Source organism: Glandiceps talaboti, chromosome 13 (genome assembly GCF_964340395.1).
Source record: "Glandiceps talaboti chromosome 13, keGlaTala1.1, whole genome shotgun sequence".
Classification (NCBI taxonomy): Eukaryota; Metazoa; Hemichordata; class Enteropneusta; family Spengelidae; genus Glandiceps; species Glandiceps talaboti.
Window position 1 is genome coordinate 23,953,202 of NC_135561.1, and position 14,120 is coordinate 23,967,321.

The 14,120-nt window shown below is 36.2% G+C and overlaps 1 protein-coding gene across 1 annotated transcript in view; it reads left to right on the top strand.

The window, feature by feature from the left end:
• The window catches only part of LOC144444587 (ribosomal RNA processing protein 1 homolog A-like), a 95,214-nt gene that overhangs the window by 42,385 nt on the left and 38,709 nt on the right, over positions 1 to 14,120 (top strand). Inside the window, exon 7 of the mRNA XM_078134067.1 lies at positions 11,250 to 11,460. Coding sequence (XP_077990193.1) covers positions 11,250 to 11,460 — 211 coding nt within the window. The remainder of the gene's footprint in view (positions 1 to 11,249; positions 11,461 to 14,120) is intronic.

Sequence of the window (14,120 nt, forward strand, 5' to 3'; positions counted from 1 at the left end):
GTCGACAACCCTCATGATCTAACTGCTATTGATGAATACAGATTAGAAGTAAACAAGAAACTTGTTGAAACAAAATAGGTGAAAAAAGAAAAACACATTGAATTGTATGAGGAAGTCGATGACCTTCTCACTATTGAGATAGTAGAAATAAACCTTCAATATAAAATTTGAGTAGCTGGGAGCACAACATTTACAAAAGGACAGTCTGTTTTTCAACTCACTTCATAAATCTTCTCCGAGAAAGAACATTACCAAGCTCCTGTACATATTTGGTGGTTTGTAACACAAAATTCAATCTCTTCTTTATGTCTACTTCTAGCTTGGTCTATTTACTAGGTTGATCTTGACTATGTCCTTGTAACACATACTAGGATTAGTTCAATCTCGACTTTGATCACTATATCATGTAACAATGACAGCCAAGTTTAGTGTTCCTCAATTATTGGCTTATCTGTTCTATTGATGAAGTATTTTGGTTGATGATTCATTCAAACTTGGCTTGTTTTTGAGAAGACTATTATGGCACTTTATGGGGGCCAGGTCAGGAAAACATAAAATGATGTAATGTGAAAGATAACAACAACTCTCTGCAGTTGTATTTGTACCTCCCATAAGGGTACAGGAGGTATTAAGGATGAGATGCAGGTTCGTTGGTGAATTTTGGCCTTTTTTTTTGCTCATTATGAAGCTTCATGGTATGTGCCATCATTTGGTTAAAAGATTTTTTGAAAATCGTTTATTTTTTCCATTAATAAATTTGAAATGAAAAAAATGACATGAACTCTAACGCTATGTGTGTTTTATATGGTTTCATTCCTGAATGTTTATGTACAAGGATTTGCATACGTAAAGAAGATTGACAGGAACGTTGATTACAGAAGTGTCTTTTCATATGCAAATGAGCCAAAGCTAGTAGGCCTCTGTGCAATGACTGACGTGACATTATCTCTTAGCTGTGTTGTTGTACAAAACCAATCAAACTCGGTAAATTTGGTTATAACCAATAAAAAGTAAAAAAATACCTCTTTTGAACCCGGACTTATGTACGTTGATTTTGACCAGTGCATCGGTTAAAAACGTTACACTTACAGTAAAGCGGCCTACACTACACTACAGCCTGCAAGTGTACCCGACGCGACAGCTGTGTATTAGATGACGGTTTACAAGTACCATGCACGTAAAAAAAACATACAAATCTCGAATATCTAACAGTATTGCAGGCTAATTGTTTTAGCCGATCGAAAAAAATTGATGTTTACAAAAATTAAATCAACACGTTGGTGCATCGAAAATGAACCACGCTATATTCGAGACTTGAGAGTTCACGTCAGATGCGTGACATTGCATCGGCGATTTCCGGGTATTACATTTCTGTAAGTTTCACAGAACGTGGCCGTAGACTAGATTTGAACTTTCGCGTTGGTGGATTTTGACAATGTCCTCTTCACATACTATATTATATTATTAGGGTTAAGGTCCTATAAATTGTGGCAACCACACTCTAACGAATGGCTTATCACGGCTCGATCCTTCGTGAACTTTCGAGACACGTCGACACCGAGTCACATGTACTGTAGTAGTATACGTGCGTAGCGTTGTTTATTTGCATCTACGATGATGCTGTTTGAACGTAAACGGCAAAGAATTTGGCACCGAGCGATCCTCAAGGCTATTAAAGTTATAAAACGGAGATTTTGAATGTACAAGTAGTTTAAATAAATGAGGTAATGTCTACTACGACTCCAAGTATCATAAAACGTCACTCGCAGTGGAAGAAAAACTGTTGACGTGAGTTCTTCAAGTACCATTATTTATACCGTAGTTTTGTAACACTCCTTACAATTTGTATAAAATTCCCGATGTCGTACGGTGTCGTGGTGTGGAAATTTAATTTCAGGGAAAAGGTTAACTTTTTTTATTGTGTGTCTTCAACGAAACACCAACAACAATTGCGTAGCAATGCTTAATACATGAGCAGGAATATGGCTTCAAATCAGAACGTAGCCCCGGCATATTCAAGTCAAAACACTAACACCAACTGCGTAGAGCAAGGGCTTCGAATCCAAACCAGAAAGTGTACTATACATTGTAATGTCAAGAACGTCACGCGTACCGTATTAAAAGATTAAACCAAAGTCTCCACCCGTAGATGAATGATAGATGACATGACACCTTTATCGCGGGAAACAAACACGTTTCTATCTGTAGCATTTCATGACCCTCCTAAAATACCCGATTTTCTTCATGTCTGTAGCACAACACAACCAAATGGCAAGGATTGAGTAACATATTTGCAAGTCACAGAAAAAATCTGTTGCAATTTCTGTCGAATTTGAAAGCTTTTGAAAGCTTTTGTCGGGCGGAAGGAGTCAAATTGTGTAAATTAGCATTTTTCTGCGTTCTTTATTTTGTATACTGTGTGAAGTTCAAAGCTATTTAACTTTGCGTCAGAACGTCCCAGCTGTGTCAAATTTGGAGACAATACTCGGAGACAGTGTGTTGAAAAAACGTTCCTCCGGATTGTTTAGTTTTTGAGGGAATCAAGAGATATTGCATTGAGAAGTGTGAAAAGCGGTAATTTATGCAAAAAACACAAAAATACAACTTTGGATGATTATAACATGACAATGAGAGACAAAATGAAAAATCCGGAGGAACGTTTTTTTGTTTATGTACATAGTTTTCATTTAAAGTCAAAAAGAGGACTATATTCAACTGTTTGTAAAAGTTAAATAGCTTTAAGTGAAAATCGTCAAAAAACACAGTTTTTGGGTAAAGATCAATAATATGGTTAAAAATGTAAAAAATCACCACAGAAACCACTACTTCATACAAAGACTCGACATAATGAATGAAAAAAATGGTGTATTTATCTTGTCTTTACTGTGAAATGTGATGGAGGAAAAATGAGCTGACGAACCTGCATTTCATCTAAAACAAAGTTGTCGCCTCGCTCCGTAGCACTGAATACACGCGTACTGATAGGAAACAATGAGTGCTTCTGGCACTCGCTGTGATGTTGCGAAATAATCAGTACATCGGTTATAGTATTGTTCCGGATCGGAGCAAGGTGATGACTTAAGTTTTAGATAAAAGGTACCAAAAAAGGCATGAATGACTGTCGACAGTCTACTATTGACAGTGGTGTAGTCTCGAGTCCCAATCAAGTAACATTGTGTTGAGTGGTGTTCACTTTGGCAATTTATCCATTAAAAAAGTTATATTGACCAGTGTTCGATCTAGGCCACGCCATTGCGCAATTTGCGCTAAAAAAATCCTTTTCAGGCGCAACAATTTGGAGTCTGCATACGCCGTATGTATACAACATTGACAGGTCACAAGCTTTTCGAAACTCGTTGTAATATACCTCATACTGAAAATTAATTAAACATCCCTCTTTGTAACTTCACATGTATCTATACAAATGCATATTAGCGATGTAACTGCAAAGGTAGTCGGGTAATCGGGGCTGAGGTTAGTCTACATCTCAGGTCAGCGTATGCAAATAACATGCTTTTCATTTTCAAAATGGACGCTCACAGTCAGTAAGTACTAGCGTTGAGGGTCGCAATGGCGAAATGCCAGCGGTTGCTCTCTGACTTTTTACATGTACCGAAGCCAGCTGAAGGGGAAACAGTTTCAGCCGATGCAGCCCCGACAGTCGAGGCATCAGCATGCCAGAACGAAACGGGAGGGAAGACTGACGTTGGGTCAACGTCGACTCGTCATCCCCAGGTAGGTCGGCAATGGCATTGTTTACCCGACATTGTCCCACTTTCATCTCGCGAATCGATTCACAGTAAAAAAAAAGAGTTAGTCCATCCAGAGTACAAGAAATTTTGTACTTAGATGGCCTACGATAAATTTTGATAATCTGGTGAAAATCAGAAGTCAATGTTTGCATTTTGGAAACTTTTCCGAAACAAATGTTACGGAAAATATCCGACAGATATATTTCCTTTTAAATGTTTTGCCGCATGTAACGTAGAGTTAATGCCAAGAGATAAATTCACAGAGTAGTAAATCGATGAAGAGGCTTTCTTGGTAGAATTAAACAAGGTAGTGTTTTTATTTTCGGTTTAGTTTCAGTTGTAATAGAATATTTGCAATCTGTTTCCAATTATTTATAGTGGCAGTGTAATTATGAATATTTTTTTAGTCCTGTCATGAATTTGATGTGACTTAATTTTTCACTACCTTTATCAGGTGGAGAATTAAACTGTTGATAAATACTTTTGAAACTTATGCTGGATTTTGGTTAGTTGTCTGTACCAGGTTGTCATTAGTCTTTAATAATCTGTCACTGTGGGCATCATGTGTAAGTGATTTAGTGCCATTTCTTTTCCGTTTTTGGACATGACATATCATTGACCAAAAATATATCTTTCATTTGTTTCACAGTCATTTACACATAATAAAGAGTTTGAACGAATGTTTTCTTCTTCAGGAGAAATGGTTGGCTATATGGCATTGGCTGTATTTTGAGGAAAATGGAATGTTTTGCCGGATCTGCAAGGAAGCAAACAAAAAAAAATCCATGTACCATTGGTGAAGGATGTAAAAATTTTAAGACTTCAACCATGTGTAGCCATGCTGGAAATAAAGATCACCATCAAGCAATTCTAAAACTGCAACTAAAAAAACCTTTCAATGTGCCTCAGTCAATGTAGATGCGCAGGTTACACAAGCTGTCAAAGTTGAAATAAAAGTGTTGAAAATATTCACCTGACTTTTCTTCTTCTTCTTCCCCATAATGATATACTTCCATCTTCTTATCAGTGTCACCTGGTCAAACAAGTCTGAAGAAATTTGCTTTTGGCGTGTCCCTGCTTTAAATATTTATTTTCAATGTAAAACTTTCATGTTTTCATAGTGGAACATTTAATTACTAGTGATATTCATCATCTTGAGAGTCCTGATTTTTCCCTTTCATGGTGGACAATGATGGCCCTCTTTTTTCTCAAATGGCCCCCTTTTTGCACAGGTAGGGGCCCACGATGGCCCTCCTTTTTGGTATCCTAGCTTGAACACTGATTGACAGCTCTTTTGTATCCAGCATGTAGCCAAAATTTTTTAAAATTTAAACCTGAGAAAGAATAGCACCATAATTACCCTGATTTTAACGAAAACTCTCGTAAGCCATGAACGATACACGCCATACGGAACATTGAGGTGCTCGACCATGTAGACAGGAAGCTGTGCGTGGAGTAATGGATATAAGAACAAACGCGCATAACCTTTGACCGGTTGACTGAAAAGATGACATCATCGATCCTCTCATTGGCTATGTGTACACAAAAAATGTACTGTCTATCCCGATGATATGACGGGAACTGGTTTGGCAACACCACGTAGCACCATACATAAACAGTTATGATGGGTGTGATGAATGGTTTTCAGTTATTCATAGCCTGTAATTTTGTTATGTAAAATGATGTTCTCTTTGGAAAAAATCTGCTTTAGGTGACTTTTAAATATATTCAGATCAAACCGTATGATATTGAGAGACATTCTTTAAATTTTTGTTATTTGTTTTACCGGATATGTCTGAATTAGACTGATGAATCCTGCAACTCAAATATTAAATGATCAATGCTACAGCTGGACAAAACTACGACTTAGGGGTAGAACAGAGGTTGCTTTGTTCATCTCAGTGTGAAAATGGAGGTGTCAGTTTCAATGTGCAGGAAAACTGGTGCAATAAAACATGGTAAAAGTTACACTTGATCAATGTATTGCTCAAAGAAATGTAGTTTGCAATGAATTGGTTGAGCTAATGTTGGTAGGAATAGCTTATTGGGACCTATAATATAAATTCATATTTTAGCACCTAAAAATGCACTAGTGAGTGAACATGATACTAAAGATTTTGATGGAGGTAAAGTCTAGTATCACAGTTTTGACTCATAATACTAAAATAATAAGACAACAAAGCAGAGATTAAGAGAAATACATAGATGGACAAATTCACATTTTCAATGTTTAAAGTTTGTGGCTAAAGCCTTTTCCATTTGGCTGTTTGAAAATGAATAATATTAATTTAAGGGGCCGAGTCATTTTAAAACTGACGCACGACAAATGTAATTCCTTCATTTAGGGGAGGGGATAGTAGTTCATTTCATTTTGCATGCGTCAAAATCGCGATAAGGATTTTTTATTCTTACTATTAAATGGAATCAAATGAGGCAATGCTATTTTTCTTGTCTTGAAAAAATGACAGTCAGAAACAGTGCCGACATACAAGGAGAGAGATGCATGTTGTTCTAAAATAATCATATGGCCAAGTGACCGGGCCACAGTGATGTACAATAAATGAATGACAAAAACAACAACTTGAATGCTGCGAAAACATGGTTTTATTATTCACCAACACCTAAACAGAAGTTCCTGAATTCAAGAGACTTTTTTTCTGTTTGTTGGGTCATCACAACTGTAAATGATGGTACATGACAAACTCACATGTCAACCAATTTCTTGCGACCAGGATGATAAGCCCACAGCCCAAGCAAGGCATTACACACTTATTCCCGGGCACTTATTGTAGACATTACCTCATTTACTTGTACCTGCAACTCTCGGTTTTTAAAACGTCCGACATAGCTTTACGTTTTAGGATTACCTAATTCAAAATTGTAGACAGGTTAGCTGTTTAGACATGAGGAGATTCATCGTACCCAAATATAAACAACACTGCACTCCACTACGTAGGTAACGACGTGATCTTGTCAACTAAAGTTAACAAAGTGGGTACGTGATCAGAGCCGGTCGTTCAATCACAGTGGCAACTTTTAAAGGGCCTTCACGATAATTGATTTGAATAGACTATGTGGAGAGGACGTTGCCAAAATCCACCTACGCGAAGGTTCTAAGTTAGGCCATGTTGGAGTATAACGTGAAACTAATACGAATGTAAATCCGGAAATTACCGATGAGATGTCACATGTTTGATGTGACCTCTGAACTTTGACTAAAGTGTTGTAGATAGCGTGGTATTGCAAATGTTTATTTCGGCACTAGCAACAAGTTGATCATTCGACTGATGCTGATTCAATCCTTCTATTAACGTGAAAATCAAAAGTTTGATCGCCTGAAATAATTATTCAGCAATAGTTTAGTAATTCCAAACAGATTTGTAGATGTTTTCATGTGATAGTTGAAACATGCATGTGAAAGCCGTGGCTGCCGTCAACGTGTTCATCACTGTCGTGGTGCGACAGTCAAAATCAACGTGTATAAATTACGGAAACGTGCAAATAAAAACAACAAACAACAAGTTTGTTGTGTTTATTGATGTCATGGTATATGATATAAACATACATGTATCAAAATTAATATTACAATGGGCTTTGTCCAAGCATATGCATATATGTCATTCTGTCTGGTAATAATCATTTCTCTGACATGCAATATTTGATTTCTTACAAACTCAGCACAAAGGTGACATGTCATGTGGGACATATGCTGTCACTTTGTTTTGCAAAATATGCAAATTTGGCAAAATGGCCACCATATTTGTACTTAAAATCAATATTTAGGTCAGTTACATACAGTATCACTTTGTTTTATAACTAGGTTTACTATTGTTAGTTACAGATGGCGTCACTAGGTTTACTATTGTTAGTTATAGATGGAGTTACTTTGTTTTATAACTAGGTTTACTATTGTTAGTTATAGATGGAGTTACTTTGTTTTATCACTAGGTTTACTATTGTTAGTTATAGATGGAGTTACTTTGTTTTATAACTAGGTTTACTATTAGTTATAGATGGAGTTACTTTGTTTTATCACTAGGTTTACTATTGTTAGTTACAGATGGAGTTACTTTGTTTTATAACTAGGTTTACTATCGTTAGTTATAGATGGAGTTACTTTGTTTTATCACTAGGTTTACTATTGTTAGTTATAGATGGAGTTACTTTGTTTTATAACTAGGTTTACTATTAGTTATAGATGGAGTTACTTTGTTTTATAACTAGGTTTACTATTGTTAGTTACAGATGGAGTTACTTTGTTTTATCACTAGGTTTACTATTGTTAGTTATAGATGGAGTTACTTTGTTTTATAACTAGGTTTACTATCGTTAGTTATAGATGGCGTTACTTTGTTTTATAACTAGGTTTACTATTGTTAGTTACAGATGGAGTTACTTTGTTTTATAACTAAGTTTACTATTATTAGTTATAGATGGAGTTACTTTGTTTTATAACTAGGTTTACTATCGTTAGTTATAGATGGAGTTACTTTGTTTTATCACTAGGTTTACTATTGTTAGTTATAGATGGAGTTACTTTGTTTTATAACTAGGTTTACTATTGTTAGTTATAGATGGAGTTACTTTGTTTTATAACTAGGTTTACTATTGTTAGTTATAGATGGAGTTACTTTGTTTTATAACTAGGTTTACTATTGTTAGTTATAGATGGAGTTACTTTGTTTTATAACTAGGTTTACTATTAGTTATAGGTGGAGTCACTTTGTTTTATCACTAGGTTTACTATCGTTAGTTACAGATGGAGTTACTTTGTTTTATAACTAGGTTTACTATTGTTAGTTATAGATGGAGTTACTTTGTTTTATAACTAGGTTTACTATTGTTACAGATGGAGTTACTTTGTTTTATAACTAGGTTTACTATCAGTTATAGATGGAGTTGCTTTGTTTTATCACTAGGTTTACTATTGTTAGTTATAGATGGAGTTACTTTGTTTTATCACTAGGTTTACTATTGTTAGTTATAGATGGAGTTACTTTGTTTTATCACTAGGTTTACTATTGTTAGTTATAGATGGAGTTACTTTGTTTTATAACTAGGTTTACTATTGTTAGTTATAGATGGAGTCACTTTGTTTTATAACTAGGTTTACGATTGTCAGTTACAGATGGAGTTACTTTGTTTTATCACTAGGTTTACTATTGTTAGTTACAGATGGAGTTACTTTGTTTTATAACTAGGTTTAGTATTGTTAGTTATAGATGGAGTTACTTTGTTTTATCACTAGGTTTACTATTGTTAGTTATAGATGGAGTTACTTTGTTTTATAACTAGGTTTACTATTGTCAGTTATAGATGGCGTTACTTTGTTTTATAACTAGGTTTACTATTGTTAGTTACAGATGGAGTTACTTTGTTTTATAACTAAGTTTACTATTATTAGTTATAGATGGAGTTACTTTGTTTTATAACTAGGTTTACTATCGTTAGTTATAGATGGAGTTACTTTGTTTTATCACTAGGTTTACTATTGTTAGTTATAGATGGAGTTACTTTGTTTTATAACTAGGTTTACTATTGTTAGTTATAGATGGAGTTACTTTGTTTTATAACTAGGTTTACTATTGTTAGTTATAGATGGAGTTACTTTGTTTTATAACTAGGTTTACTATTGTTAGTTATAGATGGAGTTACTTTGTTTTATAACTAGGTTTACTATTAGTTATAGGTGGAGTCACTTTGTTTTATCACTAGGTTTACTATCGTTAGTTACAGATGGAGTTACTTTGTTTTATAACTAGGTTTACTATTGTTAGTTATAGATGGAGTTACTTTGTTTTATAACTAGGTTTACTATTGTTACAGATGGAGTTACTTTGTTTTATAACTAGGTTTACTATCAGTTATAGATGGAGTTGCTTTGTTTTATCACTAGGTTTACTATTGTTAGTTATAGATGGAGTTACTTTGTTTTATCACTAGGTTTACTATTGTTAGTTATAGATGGAGTTACTTTGTTTTATCACTAGGTTTACTATTGTTAGTTATAGATGGAGTTACTTTGTTTTATAACTAGGTTTACTATTGTTAGTTATAGATGGAGTCACTTTGTTTTATAACTAGGTTTACGATTGTCAGTTACAGATGGAGTTACTTTGTTTTATCACTAGGTTTACTATTGTTAGTTACAGATGGAGTTACTTTGTTTTATAACTAGGTTTAGTATTGTTAGTTATAGATGGAGTTACTTTGTTTTATCACTAGGTTTACTATTGTTAGTTATAGATGGAGTTACTTTGTTTTATAACTAGGTTTACTATTGTCAGTTACAGATGGAGTTACTTTGTTTTATCACTAGGTTTACTATTGTTAGTTATAGATGGCGTTACTTTGTTTTATAACTAGGTTTACGATTGTCAGTTACAGATGGAGTTACTTTGTTTTATCACTAGGTTTACTATTGTTAGTTACAGATGGAGTTACTTTGTTTTATCACTAGGTTTACTATTGTTAGTTACAGATGGAGTTACTTTGTTTTATCACTAGGTTTACTACTATTAATTATAGATGGAGTCAAAAACTCCTGGACTGATTGCTTTGATATATGTTACTTCTGGTGTCCAATTAGGAAATTGTTCAAATGAAATTGATTGCATCAGAAATCTGGGTTTTGGGTAAAAAAATGTGATTTTTGGTCAGATGGAGTCACTAAGTTTTATGGCTGCCTAGCAGCCATTTTGTTTGTGAATTTTCCATGTCCAAAGCCATAACTCAGACATGCTTGAACAGATCTCATTCAAAGTTGATATTAGGACAGTGTTCTATGACATACATGTGCATATTCATTTGTTGTCGTGATACGATCCAATATGGCTGCCTGGCAGCCATTTTGTTTGTGAATTTTCCATGTCCAAAGCCATAACTCGGACATGCTTGAACAGATCTCATTCAAAGTTGATATTAGGACAGTGTTCTATGACATACATATGCATATCCATTTTCATCGTGATACAATCCGATATAGCTGCGTGGCAGCCATTTTGTTGGCGCAGTTTTCATGTCCAAAGCCATAACTCAGACATGCTTGAACAGAGTAGTGATATCAAAAACAACCATATGAGGCCAAACAACATTAACCAGGTTTGAAAATGACAACATAAACTGCCAGTTCCTTAAAACCCAATCATAGTGGGGACTATGTCATTTTCAATGACTTTTTAGTTACAGATGGAGTCACTAGGTGTACTATTGTCAGCTATAGATGGAGTCACTTTGTTTTATGACTAGGTTTACCATCGTTAATTAGAGAGGGCATCACTTGGGATGTCAAGGTCCAAAAAGTGGCTTGAAAGAAGAGTTACCTTACATGGTTTGGTACAATTTTTGACATCAAATTTGGTTAGAGTAATATCTGGGCAATCAAAACTGACGTTGCCCCTCTGAATTCTTTTGCGCAAACTCACTGGAGGCAGTTTCCATGGTAACAGTGACATTATCTTGTCAGTTACAGATGGAGTCACTTTGTTTTATCACCAGGTATACTGTTCTCAGAATCGTAGTAAATGAAATATTTAAAAATGGAATTATTGTGGTATCTAATGTTGGACGTGATGATGGAGATGAGAATGAAGGACAAGATAAAGATGGAGATGAGAATGAAGGACACGATAAAGATGAAGATGAGAATGGAAGACAAGATAAAGATGAAGATGATGATGTCATTAAAAAGGAAGACAGAAACTTAAAGGTAAGATTTCCATCCTAATGTTATAAAAATAGCGCCAATGGCATTGTAGCACAACTTTACAGTTTTTAGCACAACTGAACTGATAAGGTTGAGTAGTGCTAGAGGCATGGCAAAGAGTGTGTGTGTGTGTGTGTGTGTGTGTGTGTGTTTGTTTGTGTGTGTGTCTGTGTGTGTCTGTGTGTGTCTGTGTCTCTGTGTCTGTGTGTACACAACTTAAAGTAAAAAACCGCTGGACCGATTGCCATGATATTGGTGGGTGTATTACCTTGGATGTCTAGTTGGGAAGTTGTTCAAATTAACACCTGTGTGTGATTTGGGCCAAAAATGTGATTTTTTGGTTAAAATCTTAAACTCAAAAACTATTGGGCAGATCGGTCTGAAATTTTGTGGGAACATTCTTAACAGTGTTTAGATTAAGAATTGTTCATGACATCATGACCCCATCAGTGATATGTAAATTAGGGCTAAAAATGTGTCCTTTTGGTCAAAAATCTTTAATTCCAAAATTACTGAGCTGATTGGGCTGAAATTTAATGGGAATCAGTATGATAAATTACCCTAAATGCAATGCAGTTTGTATCCTGCGCAGATCGTCAAATTTTGAATTAGTCTGTGCATATAGACCACAAGTGTGCTTGAAGACAGAGGCACGTGACGCGATGTGATTGCGTTCGAACGAATGTGAACATCCAAGTGTTTACTAAAGCTATTTTACACGGCCCGATTGCGATTGAATGTGAATGTCCAAGTGTTTTCAAAAGCTATTTTAAACAGCCCGATTGCGATCGAACGTGAATATCCAAGTGTTTTCTAAAGCCATTTTACACGGCCCGACTGCGATCGAACGTGAATATCCAAGTGTTTTCTAAAGCTATTTTACACGGCCCGACTGCGATCGAACGTGAACGTCCAAGTGTTATATAAAGCTATTTTACACGGGCCGATTGTGATAGAACGTGAATGTCCAAGTGTTCTCTAAAGCTATTTTACATGGCTCGATTGCGATCGAACGTGAACGTCCAAGTGTTATGTAAAGCTATTTTACACGGGCCGATTGCGATAGAACGTGAACGTCCAAGTGTTCTCTAAAGCTATTTTACACGGCCCGATTGCGATCGAACGTGAACGTCCAAGTGTTATGTAAAGCTATTTTACACGGGCCGATTGCGATAGAACGTGAATGTCCAAGTGTTCTCTAAAGCTATTTTACACGGCCCGATTGCGATCGAACGTGAACGTCCAAGTGTTTACTAAAGCCATTTTACACAGCCCGATTGCGATCGAACATGAACGTCCAAGTGTTTACTAAAGCCATTTTACACTGCCCGATTGCGATCGAACATTAACGTCCAAGTGTTTACTAAAGCTATTTTACATGGCCCGATTGCGATTGAACGTGAACGTCCAAGTGTTTACTAAAGCTATTTTACATGGCCCGATTGCGATCGAATGTGAACGTCCAAGTGTTTACTAAAGCTATTTTACATGGCCCGATTGCGATTGAACATGAACGTCCAAGTGTTCTCTAAAGCTATTTTACACTGCCCGATTGCGATCGAACATGAACGTCCAAGTGTTTACTAAAGCCATTTTACATGGCCTGATTGCGATCGAACGTGAACGTCCAAGTGTTTACTAAAGCTATTTTACACGGCCCGATTGCGATCGAACATGAACGTCCAAGTGTTATGTAAAGCTATTTTACACGGGCCGATTGCGATAGAACGTGAATGTCCAAGTGTTCTCTAAAGCTATTTTACACGGCCCGATTGCGATCGAACGTGAACGTCCAAGTGTTTACTAAAGCCATTTTACACAGCCCGATTGCGATCGAACATGAACGTCCAAGTGTTTACTAAAGCCATTTTACACTGCCCGATTGCGATCGAACATTAACGTCCAAGTGTTTACTAAAGCCATTTTACATGGCCCGATTGCGATTGAATGTGAACGTCCAAGTGTTTACTAAAGCTATTTTACACGGCCCGATTGCGATTGAATGTGAACGTCCAAGTGTTTACTAAAGCTATTTTACATGGCCCGATTGCGATTGAACGTGAACGTCCAAGTGTTTACTAAAGCTATTTTACATGGCCCGATTGCGATCGAATGTGAACGTCCAAGTGTTTACTAAAGCTATTTTACATGGCCCGATTGCGATTGAACGTGAACGTCCAAGTGTTCTCTAAAGCTATTTTACACTGCCCGATTGCGATCGAACATGAACGTCCAAGTGTTTACTAAAGCCATTTTACATGGCCTGATTGCGATCGAACGTGAACGTCCAAGTGTTTACTAAAGCTATTTTACACGGCCCGATTGCGATCGAACATGAACGTCCAAGTGTTATGTAAAGCTATTTTACACGGGCCGATTGCGATAGAACGTGAATGTCCAAGTGTTCTCTAAAGCTATTTTACACGGCCCGATTGCGATCGAACGTGAACGTCCAAGTGTTATGTAAAGCTATTTTACACGGCCCGATTGCGATTGAACGTGAACGTCCAAGTGTTCTCTAAAGCTATTTTACACGGCCCGATTGCGATCGAACGTGAACGTCCAAGTGTTTACTAAAGCCATTTTACACAGCCCGATTGCGATCGAACATGAACGTCCAAGTGTTTACTAAAGCCATTTTACACTGCCCGATTGCGATCGAA